Source organism: Rhinolophus sinicus, chromosome 12, assembly GCF_057876585.1.
Source record: "Rhinolophus sinicus isolate RSI-liver-muscle chromosome 12, RSI-T2T, whole genome shotgun sequence".
NCBI lineage: Eukaryota > Metazoa > Chordata > Mammalia > Chiroptera > Rhinolophidae > Rhinolophus > Rhinolophus sinicus.
The window spans coordinates 42,629,232-42,642,208 of NC_142512.1; the positions used below are offsets into that span (position 1 = coordinate 42,629,232).

Genomic DNA, 12,977 nt, shown 5'->3' on the forward strand with positions numbered 1-12,977 from the left:
TGCTTAGCGTAATGTTTTCAAGGTTCAGCCACGTTGTAGCATTTATTAGTACTCCATTCCTTTATGTTACCAAATCATATTCCAATGTATGGACATACCACATTTTGGCAATCATGAACAATGCTGCTATGGACATTCACGCACACATTTGTGTGGACGTTTCCTATTCTCTTGGGTACATACCTAAGAGTGGAACTGATAAGTCATATGGTAACTAGGTCTAACTTTTTGAGGAACTTACAAATTGTTTCCCGAAGTGGCTATACCATTTTACATTCTCATCAGCCAGTATGAGGGTTACAATTTTTCCACGTCCTCTACAACATTTGTTACTGTTTTTTTTATTATAGCCATCCGATGCGTGTAAAATACAATCTCATGGTTTTGATTTGAGTTTTCCTAATGTCTAATGACACTGAGCATCTTTTCATGGGCTTATTGATCATCTGTATATCTCCTTTGGAGAAATGTCTATTCACATCCTTTGCGCATTTTTAAATTGGTTTGTCTTTTTGTTCTTGTGTTGTTATGGGTTATATCATATCCCTCCAAAAGACATATTGAAGGGCTGGCCCAGTGGCTCAGGCGGTTGGAGCTCCGTGCTCCTAACTCCAAAGGCTGCCAGTTCGATTCCCACATGGGCCAGTGGGCTCTCAACCACACGGTTGCCAGTTCAATTCCTCGAGTCCCGCAAGGGATGGTGGGCTCTGCCCCCTGCAACTAAGGTTGAACACAGCACCTTGAGCTGAGCTGCCTCCCAGATGGCTCAGTTGGTTGGAGTGCGGGCTCTCAACCACAAGGCTGCCGGTTCAACTCCTGCAAGTGATGGTGGGCTGCGCCCCCTGCAACTAGAAACGGCAACTGGACCTGGAGCTGAGCTGCGCCCTCCACAACTAAGATTGAAAGGACAACAACTTGAAGCTGAATGGCACCCTCCACAACTAAGACTGAAGGGACAACAACTTGACTGGGAAAAAACGTCCTGGAAGTATACAATGTTCCCCAATAAAGTCCTGTTCCCCTTCCCCAATAAAATCCAAAAAAAAAAAAAAGGAGTTTAAAAAAAAAAAAAGATATATTGAAATCCCCTAGTGCCTCAGAATGTGAACTAATGTGGAAATAGGGTTGTTGCAAATGTCATTCGTTAAGATGAGGTCATACTGGGGTCGGGTGGGCCCTTCATCCAATGTGAATGGTGTCCTTATAAGAGAAGACACCTGCACAGAGAAGAATGTCAAGTGAAGACAGAGACACAGAAGGAGAAGGCCATGTGGCGACAGAGGGAGGGATCGGAGTGACGCATCTGTAAGCCAAGGAACGCCAAGGGTTGCTGGCAACACCAGAAGCTAAGAGAGAGGCACAGAACAGATTCTTCCTTGAACCTCAAGAAGGAACCAACCCTGCCAACATCTGGCTTTTGGACTTCTAGTCTCCAGAAGTCGCATAGAATACATTTCTGTTGTTTCACGCCATCCAGTTTATGATACTTTGGTTACAGAAGCCCTAGGAAACAAATACAAGTTGTAAGGGTTCTTTATATATTCTGGATACTAGGCCCTTATCAGATACATGACTTGCAAATAATTTCCCCAGTTCTGCGGGTCGTCTTTTCACTTTCTTGATGGTGCACTTTAAGGCACACATTTTTAAAATTTTGATGAAATTTAATTCATCTATTTTTCCTTCTGTCTCTGTGCTTCTGATGTGTATCAAAATGCTTAAGAAACCATTGCCTAAGCCAAGGTCACAAAGATTTACTCCTGTGTTTTCTGCTAAGAGCTTTATAGTTTTAGGTCTCATATTTAGGTCTATGATCTATTTTGAATTAATTGTTATGCATGGTGTGGGGAAGGGGTCCACCTTTACTCTTTCCTATGTGGATATCCATTTGTCCAAGGGATGTAGAGTGTTCTGGCCCTGCTTGCAGGGGGTGAGATAAGGGAGGCATGGGCAAGCAGGACTGAGTCCTCACTGACCGCCTCTGCCTCTCCTCCCTACTTCCGAGCAGGCCCGAGGCCCCCCGGCCTTATGCCTTTCCTTCTGTTGCTGTCTCTCCGAGGCTGAAGCTGCTCACTGGCTGGGGGAGGTGGGGTGGGTCTGGGGTCAGGGGGCTTGTGGGACTGGATTCTAGTTCTTTTCTTCACTATTCCAAGCACTCCCTGTCTTTCTGTGCCCAAGTGTGGAAAAGCAGAGGCAAAGAAGCTGGCTGCCCTATGTGGCTGTCTACACAGAGGAAATGAGTCATGCAAGGGGTGGGACCAGCCCAGCTGTTTTCCTAAGCGCCACCAACCTCACCCTGATGTTGCTATTTCCAACCCCGAAATCAAGACTACTCTCCCTGCTCACCTAGACAGGGAAGGGGAGCAGGGCTGGGGCTGCACCAGAAGGATTGGTTTAGACAGTTTAATCAATTCAGGTGCTATAGGACTCCCTAAGCCCAGAGTGGGAGTTCGGAGTCAGGGGCCTGGGGGGACCTCACAGAGTTGGACCTCTAGGGCTTCCTCTGAAAACCCTCAGACTTGGCAGGTGCTTCCTTCTGCCAGTGACAGGATAATGTGTCACTCAGGGTGGCTACTGGGGACCATTTACCACACAGGATTCTGAACAAAGCCTGCCTAGGTCATTGAGACCCAGGGGAACTCCTCAAGGAAAATGGGCATGGCTGTTTAGGCAGCTCCATGGAAGCTGGCACACATCCCTGGGAAATCCTGTGACCTCTCAGCTCCTGCTAATGGCCCTAATGGGAGAGACCACGATCCCTTAAGACTCAACTCAGGGGTCATCCACCACTTCCTTCTGGAAGCTTTCCTTACTCATTCCCAACCTGCCCCCTCCCACCTCCCCAGCTGGGTTAGGGACCCCTGCAGCCTTGGGCTCTCATGGCGTTCTGTGCTCAACGCCATCCTAGCACCTATGAAGCTGTTTGGAACGGTCCTTTTTCTTTGTGAGTTGCACAGCGTTATAATAGATAAGGGAATAAATCTTGACTTTGTGAACATCTTTAATGTAAAATAACGAGGGTGGTGCAAGGGAACTGGAAGGAAGGAAAAGGTGAATTCTAAGACGATGCACGCTCACTGGTAAGGGCTCCTGTTTCCGTGGAGGAGAGGGAGACTACAAGGAAATGGTCAGACACACATCAGTGACCACAGGTCAGCTGCCGGGAAATAATACTCTAGGGAAAACCTTTTGTTCTTTTAAGCAATGGAGAAAAACAGTGGGAACACTGGGTCCTTGGAGTTTCTGCACACAGAGGCCTGGACTGAGGTCTGGGGCTGTGCCCCACACCAGGCCCCCAGTTATACAGTGGGGAGGGAGGGGGGAGAAGGGAGCACATCACTGTCTCCCTTCTCGCTCCCCTCTCACACCGCCTTCCTACCTCCTGCTCACGCAGGGGCCCACATCTGGCCAGTTCCCTGCCCCTTGAACAGTGGAGGGAAAATCGCCATTGATGAAGGATCTCAGACAGAGCACCACCTGCTGCCAGGGATCCAAGAGAGAGGACTGTCCCCTGAGTTACTAAGGCATCAGGATGCTTTATACAACTGCTAAGCCCAGGCAGGAGTCTAGCTGAGGAGGGATACCAGGTCTCGGGACCGCTTTCAAAAAGCATTTTTTGTCCAGTGTGCCCTTATTATGTCAGGCAAAGGGACTGCCTGTACCCCTACCTGGAGGAGGGGACCATGTGCCGTAGGAGCATGAGGGCAGTGATTAGGGCCACGTTTTAGAATTCAGACTGTCCTCTGCAAGTTACGCTGAGAAATCAAGTCACATCCCTCCAGGTCCCACAAACACAGTCACCCTAGTGTGCTCCCCCACTCCCTGCACCCCTCCTTCCCAGCACTTATCACAGCATAATTATGATGTCTAATCTAGTGTCGATCCCCAGCGAGCAGGGCCCTTGTCTGTCCTGTTCCATCACTGGACCAAGCATGGTGTTTGGCCCATTGCAAGGGCTTTGTATTGAATGATTTTTTAAAACAAATTTAATGAAAGACTGAATGGCTCTTGGGGTTATAAAAGTTGACAGTGAACCCCCCCCTCTCAAAGTGTCAAATAAATAGCAGTGACTAAGTGACGGAAGCATAGAGAGATGAGAACCATAGAGGCAGCATGCAGGGCACAGCCCCACCCACCCTGGCCAAAGGCAGGGAGGCCACCAGGCCAGTGTGAGCAGGCAGGCTGCACGGGGTGCTGGGATGCCTACAGAGTGGAGGAATGAAGGGACCCACAACGCCCCTGTGGAGGCAGACTCGGGGAGGGGCGAGCATCCGAGGTGCTCCAGCTGGACTCGGCAGCAGCTGCTTTGAGTCCACGTTACCCAAGCAACCCTCCAGCAAGCAGACCCCCCCGAGGCCTGCACGGGGCCTGCCCTGGTCCGACCAACCTGGCCACTCCTGCACTTGATGAGGTACTTCTCAGTGTAAATACACAAGCTGGCATTTCGAGAGTCTCAGGAGAGTTCAAGAACTATTCATTGATACCTACTTTCTCCCAGGTCCAGGGCTCGAAGCTGACAATACAGAAGTGAATAGACATGGTCTTTCATATCGTGGAGCTAATACTCTAGTCAGGAAGATAGAAAATAAACAAGTAGACAAATAAAGAGAAAATACAATTAATTTCACATAGTGATGAGTGCTACCGACAAAGTGAAGCAGGTAAATGGGAAGGAGTCACTGGGATGGTGCGTTGAAGGCAGGGTGGTCAGGGACGGCTGAGGCAACAGTGAGGAAAAGCAGGAGTCGGGAAAGGATCCCGGCAGAGGGAACAGAAGGTGGAAACACCCAGGGCTGGAAGGGGCTTGCTCTGCTAGGAGCTGCAAGGAGGCCAGTGGGTGAAAACTTGGTGAGTGGAGGAGGACCTTCGTTAACGAGTTGAGCTGCCCTGTCCCATCAGCTCTGGGACCCTCGCAAGAAAGAATGCCTGAGCCGGCAAAGCAGAAGCCAGACCCTGGACAGGAGTGAACTTAACATGGTCAGCAGCATTCTGTGGAGCCACTGTCCCTACAGGACATCCCTCTGTCCCCTGCTCAAGCCAGGGGTTGTAGAGCCTTTCTTCCCTCAACCTCCAGTGTGTGTTGGCAGTTTCTTAGTCCCAACCTCCAGGGTTCTGTGACATTCTGGGCCCTGAAGCAGTCTTTGGGATAGTGAAAATGGAGTCTGCCCTTCATTTACAGTTACATGGTTTACATAGTCATATTCAATAAATGGTGCTAGTCAATCAGATATCCACACGGAAAAACATGAACTTTGACTCCTGTCTCACACCATATACAGAATTAATCCCAGACGGATCATAAACCTCATTGTAAAAGGTGAAACATAAGCTTCTAGAAGAAAATACAGGGATTTTCATAGCTTTCATAGCCTTGAGGTAGACAAAGATTTTTAAAAGAGACATGTAACACATTAACCATATACAGAAAGATTGATAAATTGAAGATCATTAAAAAAATTGGGAACCTCTGTTCAACCAAAGATACTATTAAGAGATTTAAAAGGCAAGCCATAGACATTTGCTACACATATTTTGTGCTCCAATAAAAGAAAAACCTATTATATATAAAGAGCTCCTACAAACCAATAAGGAAAATACACCTCATTCATCCTGCGAATAAAACAATGACTGAGACACTTACACAAGAGGATCAAATTGCCAATAAGCAAATGAAAAGGTATCAATATTATTAGTCATCAGGGAAACGCAAATTAAAACCACAGTGAGCTACCACTACACACGTATTAGAGTAGCTAAAATTAAAAAGATCAATGACATCATTGGCTAGATAAAGAACAATGAAAACGCTCATAGATTGCAAACAGGAGGATAAATCAGTAAAAGCACTGTTAGAGAACTGTTTGGCAGCAGCTACTGAAGCTAAACACATGCCTACCCAATGACCTAGCGATTCCACTCTTAGATATATACCTACAGAAATGGGTCCAAGGCAAGTACGAGGATGTTCACAGCAGCTTTCTTCATAATAGTAAAAAACCTGGAAACAACCCACATGTCTGGTAGCAGGAGAATAAATAAATACATTGTGCTACATTCTCACGACGGAATACTACAGATCAATGGAAAAGATCAAACCATAGCCTCATGCTTTTGTACAGATGCCTCTCACAGAGATAATGTTCAGTGCTAGCAGCACAGGTGTACGGCGTGCATGATTCCATCTGTATGCAGTTCAATGACAGGATAAATAAATCTATGGTGCTACAAGGCAAAATGGCTCCCTCGTTAGAGGGAGCAATGACTGCGAGAGGCAGGAGGGAGCTGGAAATGTTCAGGTGGCTGGAAATGTTCTGTTTCTTGATCTGGATGGTGGTGACACAGTGTACATCACATATACTCACTCACTGGGGTGCACGCTGAGGACCTGGGCACTTAGAATCCATCATTCCTCAGAAATGTTTAAAAGGGGGAAATAACAGTCTTTTCAATACATATGCTGGTGCAACTGTATATCCACGTGCACAAGAATGAAGCTGGAACTCATCTTTACCCCACATATAAAAATTAACTCAAAACGGATCACAGATCTAAACAACTATAAAAATTATAGTAGAACACATACAAGTAAATCATTATGACCTCGGATTAGGAAATGGGTACTTAGATACATAACTCAACAGTAAAAAGACAACTCAATTTAAAAATGGGCAAAGGTTCTGAATAGACATTTCTCCAAAGATACACAAATGGCCAATAAGCACATGATAAGATGTTCAGTATCATTAGCCACCAGGGAAATATAAATCAAAATCATAATGAGATACCACTTCTCACCCATTAGGATGGCAGTAATAATAACTATTATTATATTATATAATAATAACTATTATTATATAATAATAATAATAACTATGTTATTATTAAAAAGACAATTACAGGAATATACTGATGGTAGGAATATAAAATGCATCAGCTCCTTTGGAAAACTTTAGTTTGGCAGTTCTTCAAAACGTTAGATAAGGAGTTAACATATAATCCAAAAATTCCCCTGCTAGGTATGTATACAAGAGAATTAAAAACATATGTCCACCCAAAAATTGGAACATGAATGTTCATTACAGCATTGATCACAGCAATCAAAAAACGGAAAAAAACCCAAATGTCTGTCAACTGATGAAGGGATAAGTAAAATGTGACATATTCATACAGTGGAATCTACAAAGGAATATTACTCAGCGATAAAAAGGAACGAAGTACGGCTACATGCTACAACATGGGTTAACATTGAAAACATTATGTTAATTGAAAGAATCAATCACGAAAGGTTACATAGTATATGATTCAATAAGTGGTAAGTCTAGAATACCATATCTATGGACAAAGTAGATTAGTGGTTGCCAGAAGTTGAGGGAAGAAAGGTAGGGGGAAGGGAGAGGTTAGGGAGTGACTGCTAATGGGTAGGGGTTTCTTTTATGGGGGATGAAAATGTTTAAAATTAGATTATGGTGATGGTTGCAAAGTCCTGTGAATATATTAAAAAATTTAATTATGTACCTGAATTAGGTGAATTATATGGTATGTGAATTATACCTCAAAAAGCTGTTTTAAAAAGGGCGGGGTGTGCCTCTTCTAGTCTGTTTCATGATCCTGGTCCCACCCTGAGTAATAGGACCTGGAAGCTCCAGGCCAAAGGAAAGAATGCATGGATGGAGCTGAAAAAGTAAACTGTGCCCCAACATGAGCCCCAGACTGCAGCTGGGATAAACTCCAGGCTGTGTGTGTCCGTGTGCACACGTGCATACAAACTCCTACCTCTGCGTTCCATGCACAAGGACACATGTGACGTGGCCAAAGAGCTTGGCTTCACAGCTCTGACTACTGCTTCACTAGGCCAGTGGTTCTCAAGCCTCACTATGCATGGCTCTCTCCAGGACATTCCCAGGGCTGGCTTCCCTCAAGTTATCAACATACCGGACTGGCTTATTCTAGAACAGCGCTGTCCAACAGAAATGCAATGTGAGCCACACAGCTTCTAGTAGCCACATTTTTAAAAAATGTAAAAAGAAACAGGTGAAATGAATTTTATTCATATATTTTATTTAACCCAATATATCAAAATATTTTCTTTTTAATATGCAATCAATAAATTATTAATGAGAAATTTTACGTTTTCTTTTTCCACACTAAATCTTCAAAATCCAATGTTTGTTTTACACAGCTTATCTCAATTCAGACTGGCCTCATTTTAAGTGCTCAGTAGTCACAGGGGGCTAGCGGCTGTCAAATTGCATAGTGCAGTTCTAAGTCTGGCTCATGTGCAAAACGAGCATTTTCGAAGCCTGGTATCACCTAACAATATTAATTCAATACTAATAAGTACTGAAGAGGAAGCCAAGGCTCAGCGAGGTGCAGCTCCTTGCCCAAGGCCATGAGCTAAGTGGCAGTGGTTAAGAGCAGACGGTCTGTGGTCAGATGAGAGTTATCTTCTCACAGGGTGGATGTGAAGACGACAGCAGGTACCCATGGGAGGGATTGGCACAGTGCCTGGCTCATTTCCACAACTCACACACAGGAAACATTAGCTCCGTCATCATGATGCTATCGACACTACACCACATAGGGAGAGGGGGCTACCGGAGCGAAGGCACAGACCATTCTGAGACATTTCACCAAGATCTCCCCCTGAACAGCCTGGACCACTCACCGGACTGATGGGTGAGGAAACCACAAGGCTCAGTACAGCTCCGTCATCCACCGAAGGCTTCTGCCAGCCACTCCCTTGGCCGACGGCTGTGGTCGTCTCTCTCACAGGACTAGAAGGCTGTTGGTCTGACGTGCTCTCTGAAGGGACAGCCTGGGCAGTGCCCAGATGCTGCAAGCCCAGGGTGCCAGGTGTCTGGGAAACTGGCTCCTGCTGGTGGCTACCGTCTCGAGGGCCAGAGGCTGCCTGGGCAGGGGGGTGCTCTGCAGGCACAGCAAAGTGTGGGTGCGTACTGGCGTGCAGGCAGAAGCCGTGGAGGGACGGGGAGGCCTGCAGTGTGGGAATGTCCGGGTCTCCGCTCAGTCTGTTGCTTGGCACACAGTTTACCTGGGCTTTGCTGAATTCCGACAACACCCTAGAAGTTTTTGAACAAAGAAACCTGTGTGACAGGTTGTCAGCTAGAATGCCGGAGGCTACTGGGGCAGTGGGAAGAATGGAAAACTGCTGTTTTGTGATTTACAAAACGAAATGAAACAAACAACACTCTCTGCATCATCCACAGCCCTCCTCCTCTGACCCCCCCCCTCCCAGAGTTCCTCCCCAGCTGAGACGGAAGCAGACTGGGTGGGCAGGTGACTTGTGGAGCCCAGGATCTCAGGTGAGAAAGCTCACAAAACATTTTGAGAAAAAGGGCTTGATGTGAATGCGAACTGATTGCCTCTGCCTTCTGTACAGGCTCACCGCGGGCCTGGAGAGTTTGCAGAGCTGACGGATGCGTGGGCAATCACTTCCCCAAGCTGACTGCGGCAGAGCCTCCGTGACCAGGGTGTCTCAGAGCTCGGCTCCCCAGCAGCACAGCAGCGGGTGCATCAAGACTCCACTCCTGGGCTATGGACTTAGCTGAAGTGAGGACCCACTTTGTTCCTGGAACAGCAACTGGGCGGCAGGATTGGGGTGAGGTGCAGGGGATGGTCTACCTCAGAGCTGGACTGGGTGTGGAGTCAGACAAGGCTCCCGTTGCCAGAAAGCGCTGCTGGAGATCAGTGTACACAAGGCATAAGAGTGTGTACACCAGGACACACGGGGTGTGCACCTGCTCACTGCTCCCAAGGGGACTTGCTCTTCCTGCCCCTAAGTGGCGCTGCTGGGGCCACAGGGACCCAGTGTTTCTGCCTTTATGTACATACACACATGCGCACAAGTATGTGCATGCACACACATACACACACGCAGACATGCACAAAAACATACTTCTGGGCTTTCTGGAATGCGCACAAGCTAGTGGTTCTTCCACCCTCCCTCTCCTCAGGCTTCTGAGAATCCAAATTCCATTTCTGAAGTAAACCTGTTTCCTATCTCCTCCTCTGCTCATGAATCCAGGCGAGTCTGCCATGGATGAATGCAGGGTCAGATAACAAAGCTGTCTGAAGCCCGGAAGATTGCACACATCTGCCCTAATGGCTCAGACTGGGTCCAGAAGACACATCCGACTCCCCTTAATGTGAGTTTACACGAACTAGGATTTTAGAACTCAAGGTTTTACATGAGTGTCTTCTAGCTGAACACTCCAAGACATTCTAATCAAAAACTGGTGACCAACCACACATTTATGGGCAAACTGATTTTCAATATGAGCATCAAAACATTTCAATGGGGAAAGAATAGTGTTTTCAACAAATGGTGCTGGGGTAAGGGAATAGCTCCATACAGAAGAATGAAGTTGGACTTCCTTTCTCACACCATATAAAAAAATGAACTCAAAATGGATCAAAGACCTAAAGGTAAGAGTTAAAACTATAAAACTATTAGAAGGAAACAGGTGTAAATCTTCATATCTTAGATTAGGCAATGTTTTCTTAGATATGATATCTCATGCGTAAGCAAGCAATAAAAAAGAGAGAAATTGGACTTCATCAAAATTAAAAACTTTGCTTTAAAACATACTACCAAGAAAGTGAAAAGACAACCCACAGAATAGGAAAAATATTTTCGTATCTTATATGCAAATATTATCATATATATATAAGGGTCTAGTATCTAGACTGTATAGCACTCTTACAACTCAATGATAAAAAGACAAGTAACCCAATTTAAAAATAGGCAAAAGAGATGAAAAGACATTACTCCAAAGATGTACAGATGGCCAATAAGAACATAAAAAGATGCTCAGTATCATTAGACAGCAGTGAAAGAGAAATCAAAACCACAATGAAATACTGCTTTATACCCACTAGGATGGCTATAACGAAAAAAGGACAGAGACTAACAAATGTTGGCAAAAATGTGGAGAAACTGAAACCCTCATACACTGCTGGCGGAGACATAAAATGGTGCAGCCTCTGTGTTGAGCAGTTTGGTAATTCCTCAAAAAGTTAAACAAAGTTACCATATAACTTGTGAATTCTACTCCTGGGTATACACTCAAGAGAATTAAAAACATGCGTTCACACAAAGACTTGTCCATGAATGTTCTCAGCAATATTAATCACAACAGCCAAAAAGTGGGAAACAGCCCCCTGTCAATTAACTAACTTATGAACATATAAACCAACTGTGGTATATCCATACTATGGGATATTATTCAGTCATGATACACGCTACAACACAGATGAACCTTGAAAATATACTATGTGAAAGAAGCCAGTCACAAAAGGCCACATACTGATTCCATTGATATGAAATGCCCCAAATAGGCAAACCCATAACTGATGGGGGAGGGTTTCCTTACAGGGTGAGGAAAGTATTCTTGGATTAGTTAGTGATGTTACACAACCTTGCAAATGTACCACTGAATTACACACTTTAAAATGATGAATTTTATGGTATGTAAATCATATCTCAATAAACAAGAAGGTGACCTATCAGAGAAACGTGTTCGTGGAATAGTCATGGGGGGGGGCAGAGGGGTGCTGGTTCTTGCTCCAAGGCCTCACTCTAAAAACTGATACAAATCCAGGAGTGCAAGTTGCAGGGAGGAGGCAATGATAAGTTCTGGAAACAAAGGGCTAATTTCCAAGCAAAGAAGGAAGGGACACTTCCTAACTGGTTATATGCGTCTGAACCACTGTAACAGAATGGGGCCACCTTCTGAAATGAACTTGGGAGACAGACTTTTGACAAATGTCCCCTGTGAGGTCCCAGCTCCTCATGGGTTCCTGAGAGGTGATGAAGTGAGTGAATAAAAGCAGGGTGCCAGAGTCCTCCTGGCCTTGGTTAGCACATTGCTGAGAGCCCCCAAACCGGTAACTAAAGTTCATAGATTTAATTCCCTTCTCTGTAAAGCAGGCATGGTATCAGCACCCACTTTTGTGACTATGACAAAGATAAAATGAGATAATATAGATAAAATGCCTAGCAGAGTGTCTTACACAAGTTAAGGACTTGAGAAATGTTAACCTCAGTTTGTTATTGCAGCTGTTTTTATTATCACTGATAAGACTGCTTAGCCTCCATGCACACAAATAGAAAAATCTAAAGAAAGGAGTGGAATTATGGAAATACTCATTAGCATTACCAAAATGGTTATCAGTTATAAATAAATCCTAATCTCTAAGACAGGTTTTAAAGATAGAGTAGACTGGATGTTAAATACGTAAGTTACTTAATTCCTAAAGAAATGCCACCAAACAGCAAGAAGCTTGTGTGATAAATCAGAACTTCCACCAAATCAAAACCAAGGTCAAGGTGAAATCAAGTTCATGGAGCTTCACCAGAATCAGCTCCGGTCTTCAGGACTCAGAGAGAAGAGAGACAGGTACATCAAGTGGAAAAAGTGCTAGAGCTGAGATTTTGAAGGAAAAGAAAGAAAATTTTCAAAAATTTTGAAGAAAATGCAACATAAAAAGGAAACAGTGAAACTGCTATAGTCCTTCCACTTCTGTCCTGCTCAGGGCAGTGTTTTAAAAAAACTTTCTCTTCAAAAAATTTGAAACATTGTGCTTTCATTTAGAAAGTAATCTGAAGAAGTATATTATTATATACACATGTATGTATGTGCACATACATGTGTATATGTGAAATAAATATAAAAAGCATGGCCTGGAGACTCTGGATGGCCACCTTAAAAAGAACCCCTGCCAAGTGATTCTGAGCCTGGTTTTCCTGAACATGTGGACTACTGTGTTGCTGCTACAGGGTACTACTTGGCAGTCAAGGACCACTAATAAATGCACAAAGGTGGGCTGCATATATGCTCAGAATCATGTCCCCCAAGGGAAGGCCTCATGACGTCATCTGACAAACATTACTAACCAGGGTTTTGTAGCAGTGTTTACAGAGACAAGTAGTAGAACTGATGGCACAGGTACTCAGCAGT

The 12,977-nt window shown here is 44.9% G+C and overlaps 1 protein-coding gene across 7 annotated transcripts in view; it reads right to left on the reverse strand.

Annotated features, from left to right (window-relative positions):
• PLEKHM1 (pleckstrin homology and RUN domain containing M1) overlaps positions 1-12,977 on the reverse strand; it is a 46,062-nt gene that overhangs the window by 19,049 nt on the left and 14,036 nt on the right. For all 7 annotated transcript variants that reach the window (XM_088802282.1, XM_088802283.1, XM_088802285.1 and 4 more), the window contains one exon: positions 8,666-9,077. In XM_088802282.1, the coding sequence (XP_088658408.1) occupies positions 8,666-9,077 (412 nt within the window). The remainder of the gene's footprint in view (positions 1-8,665; positions 9,078-12,977) is intronic.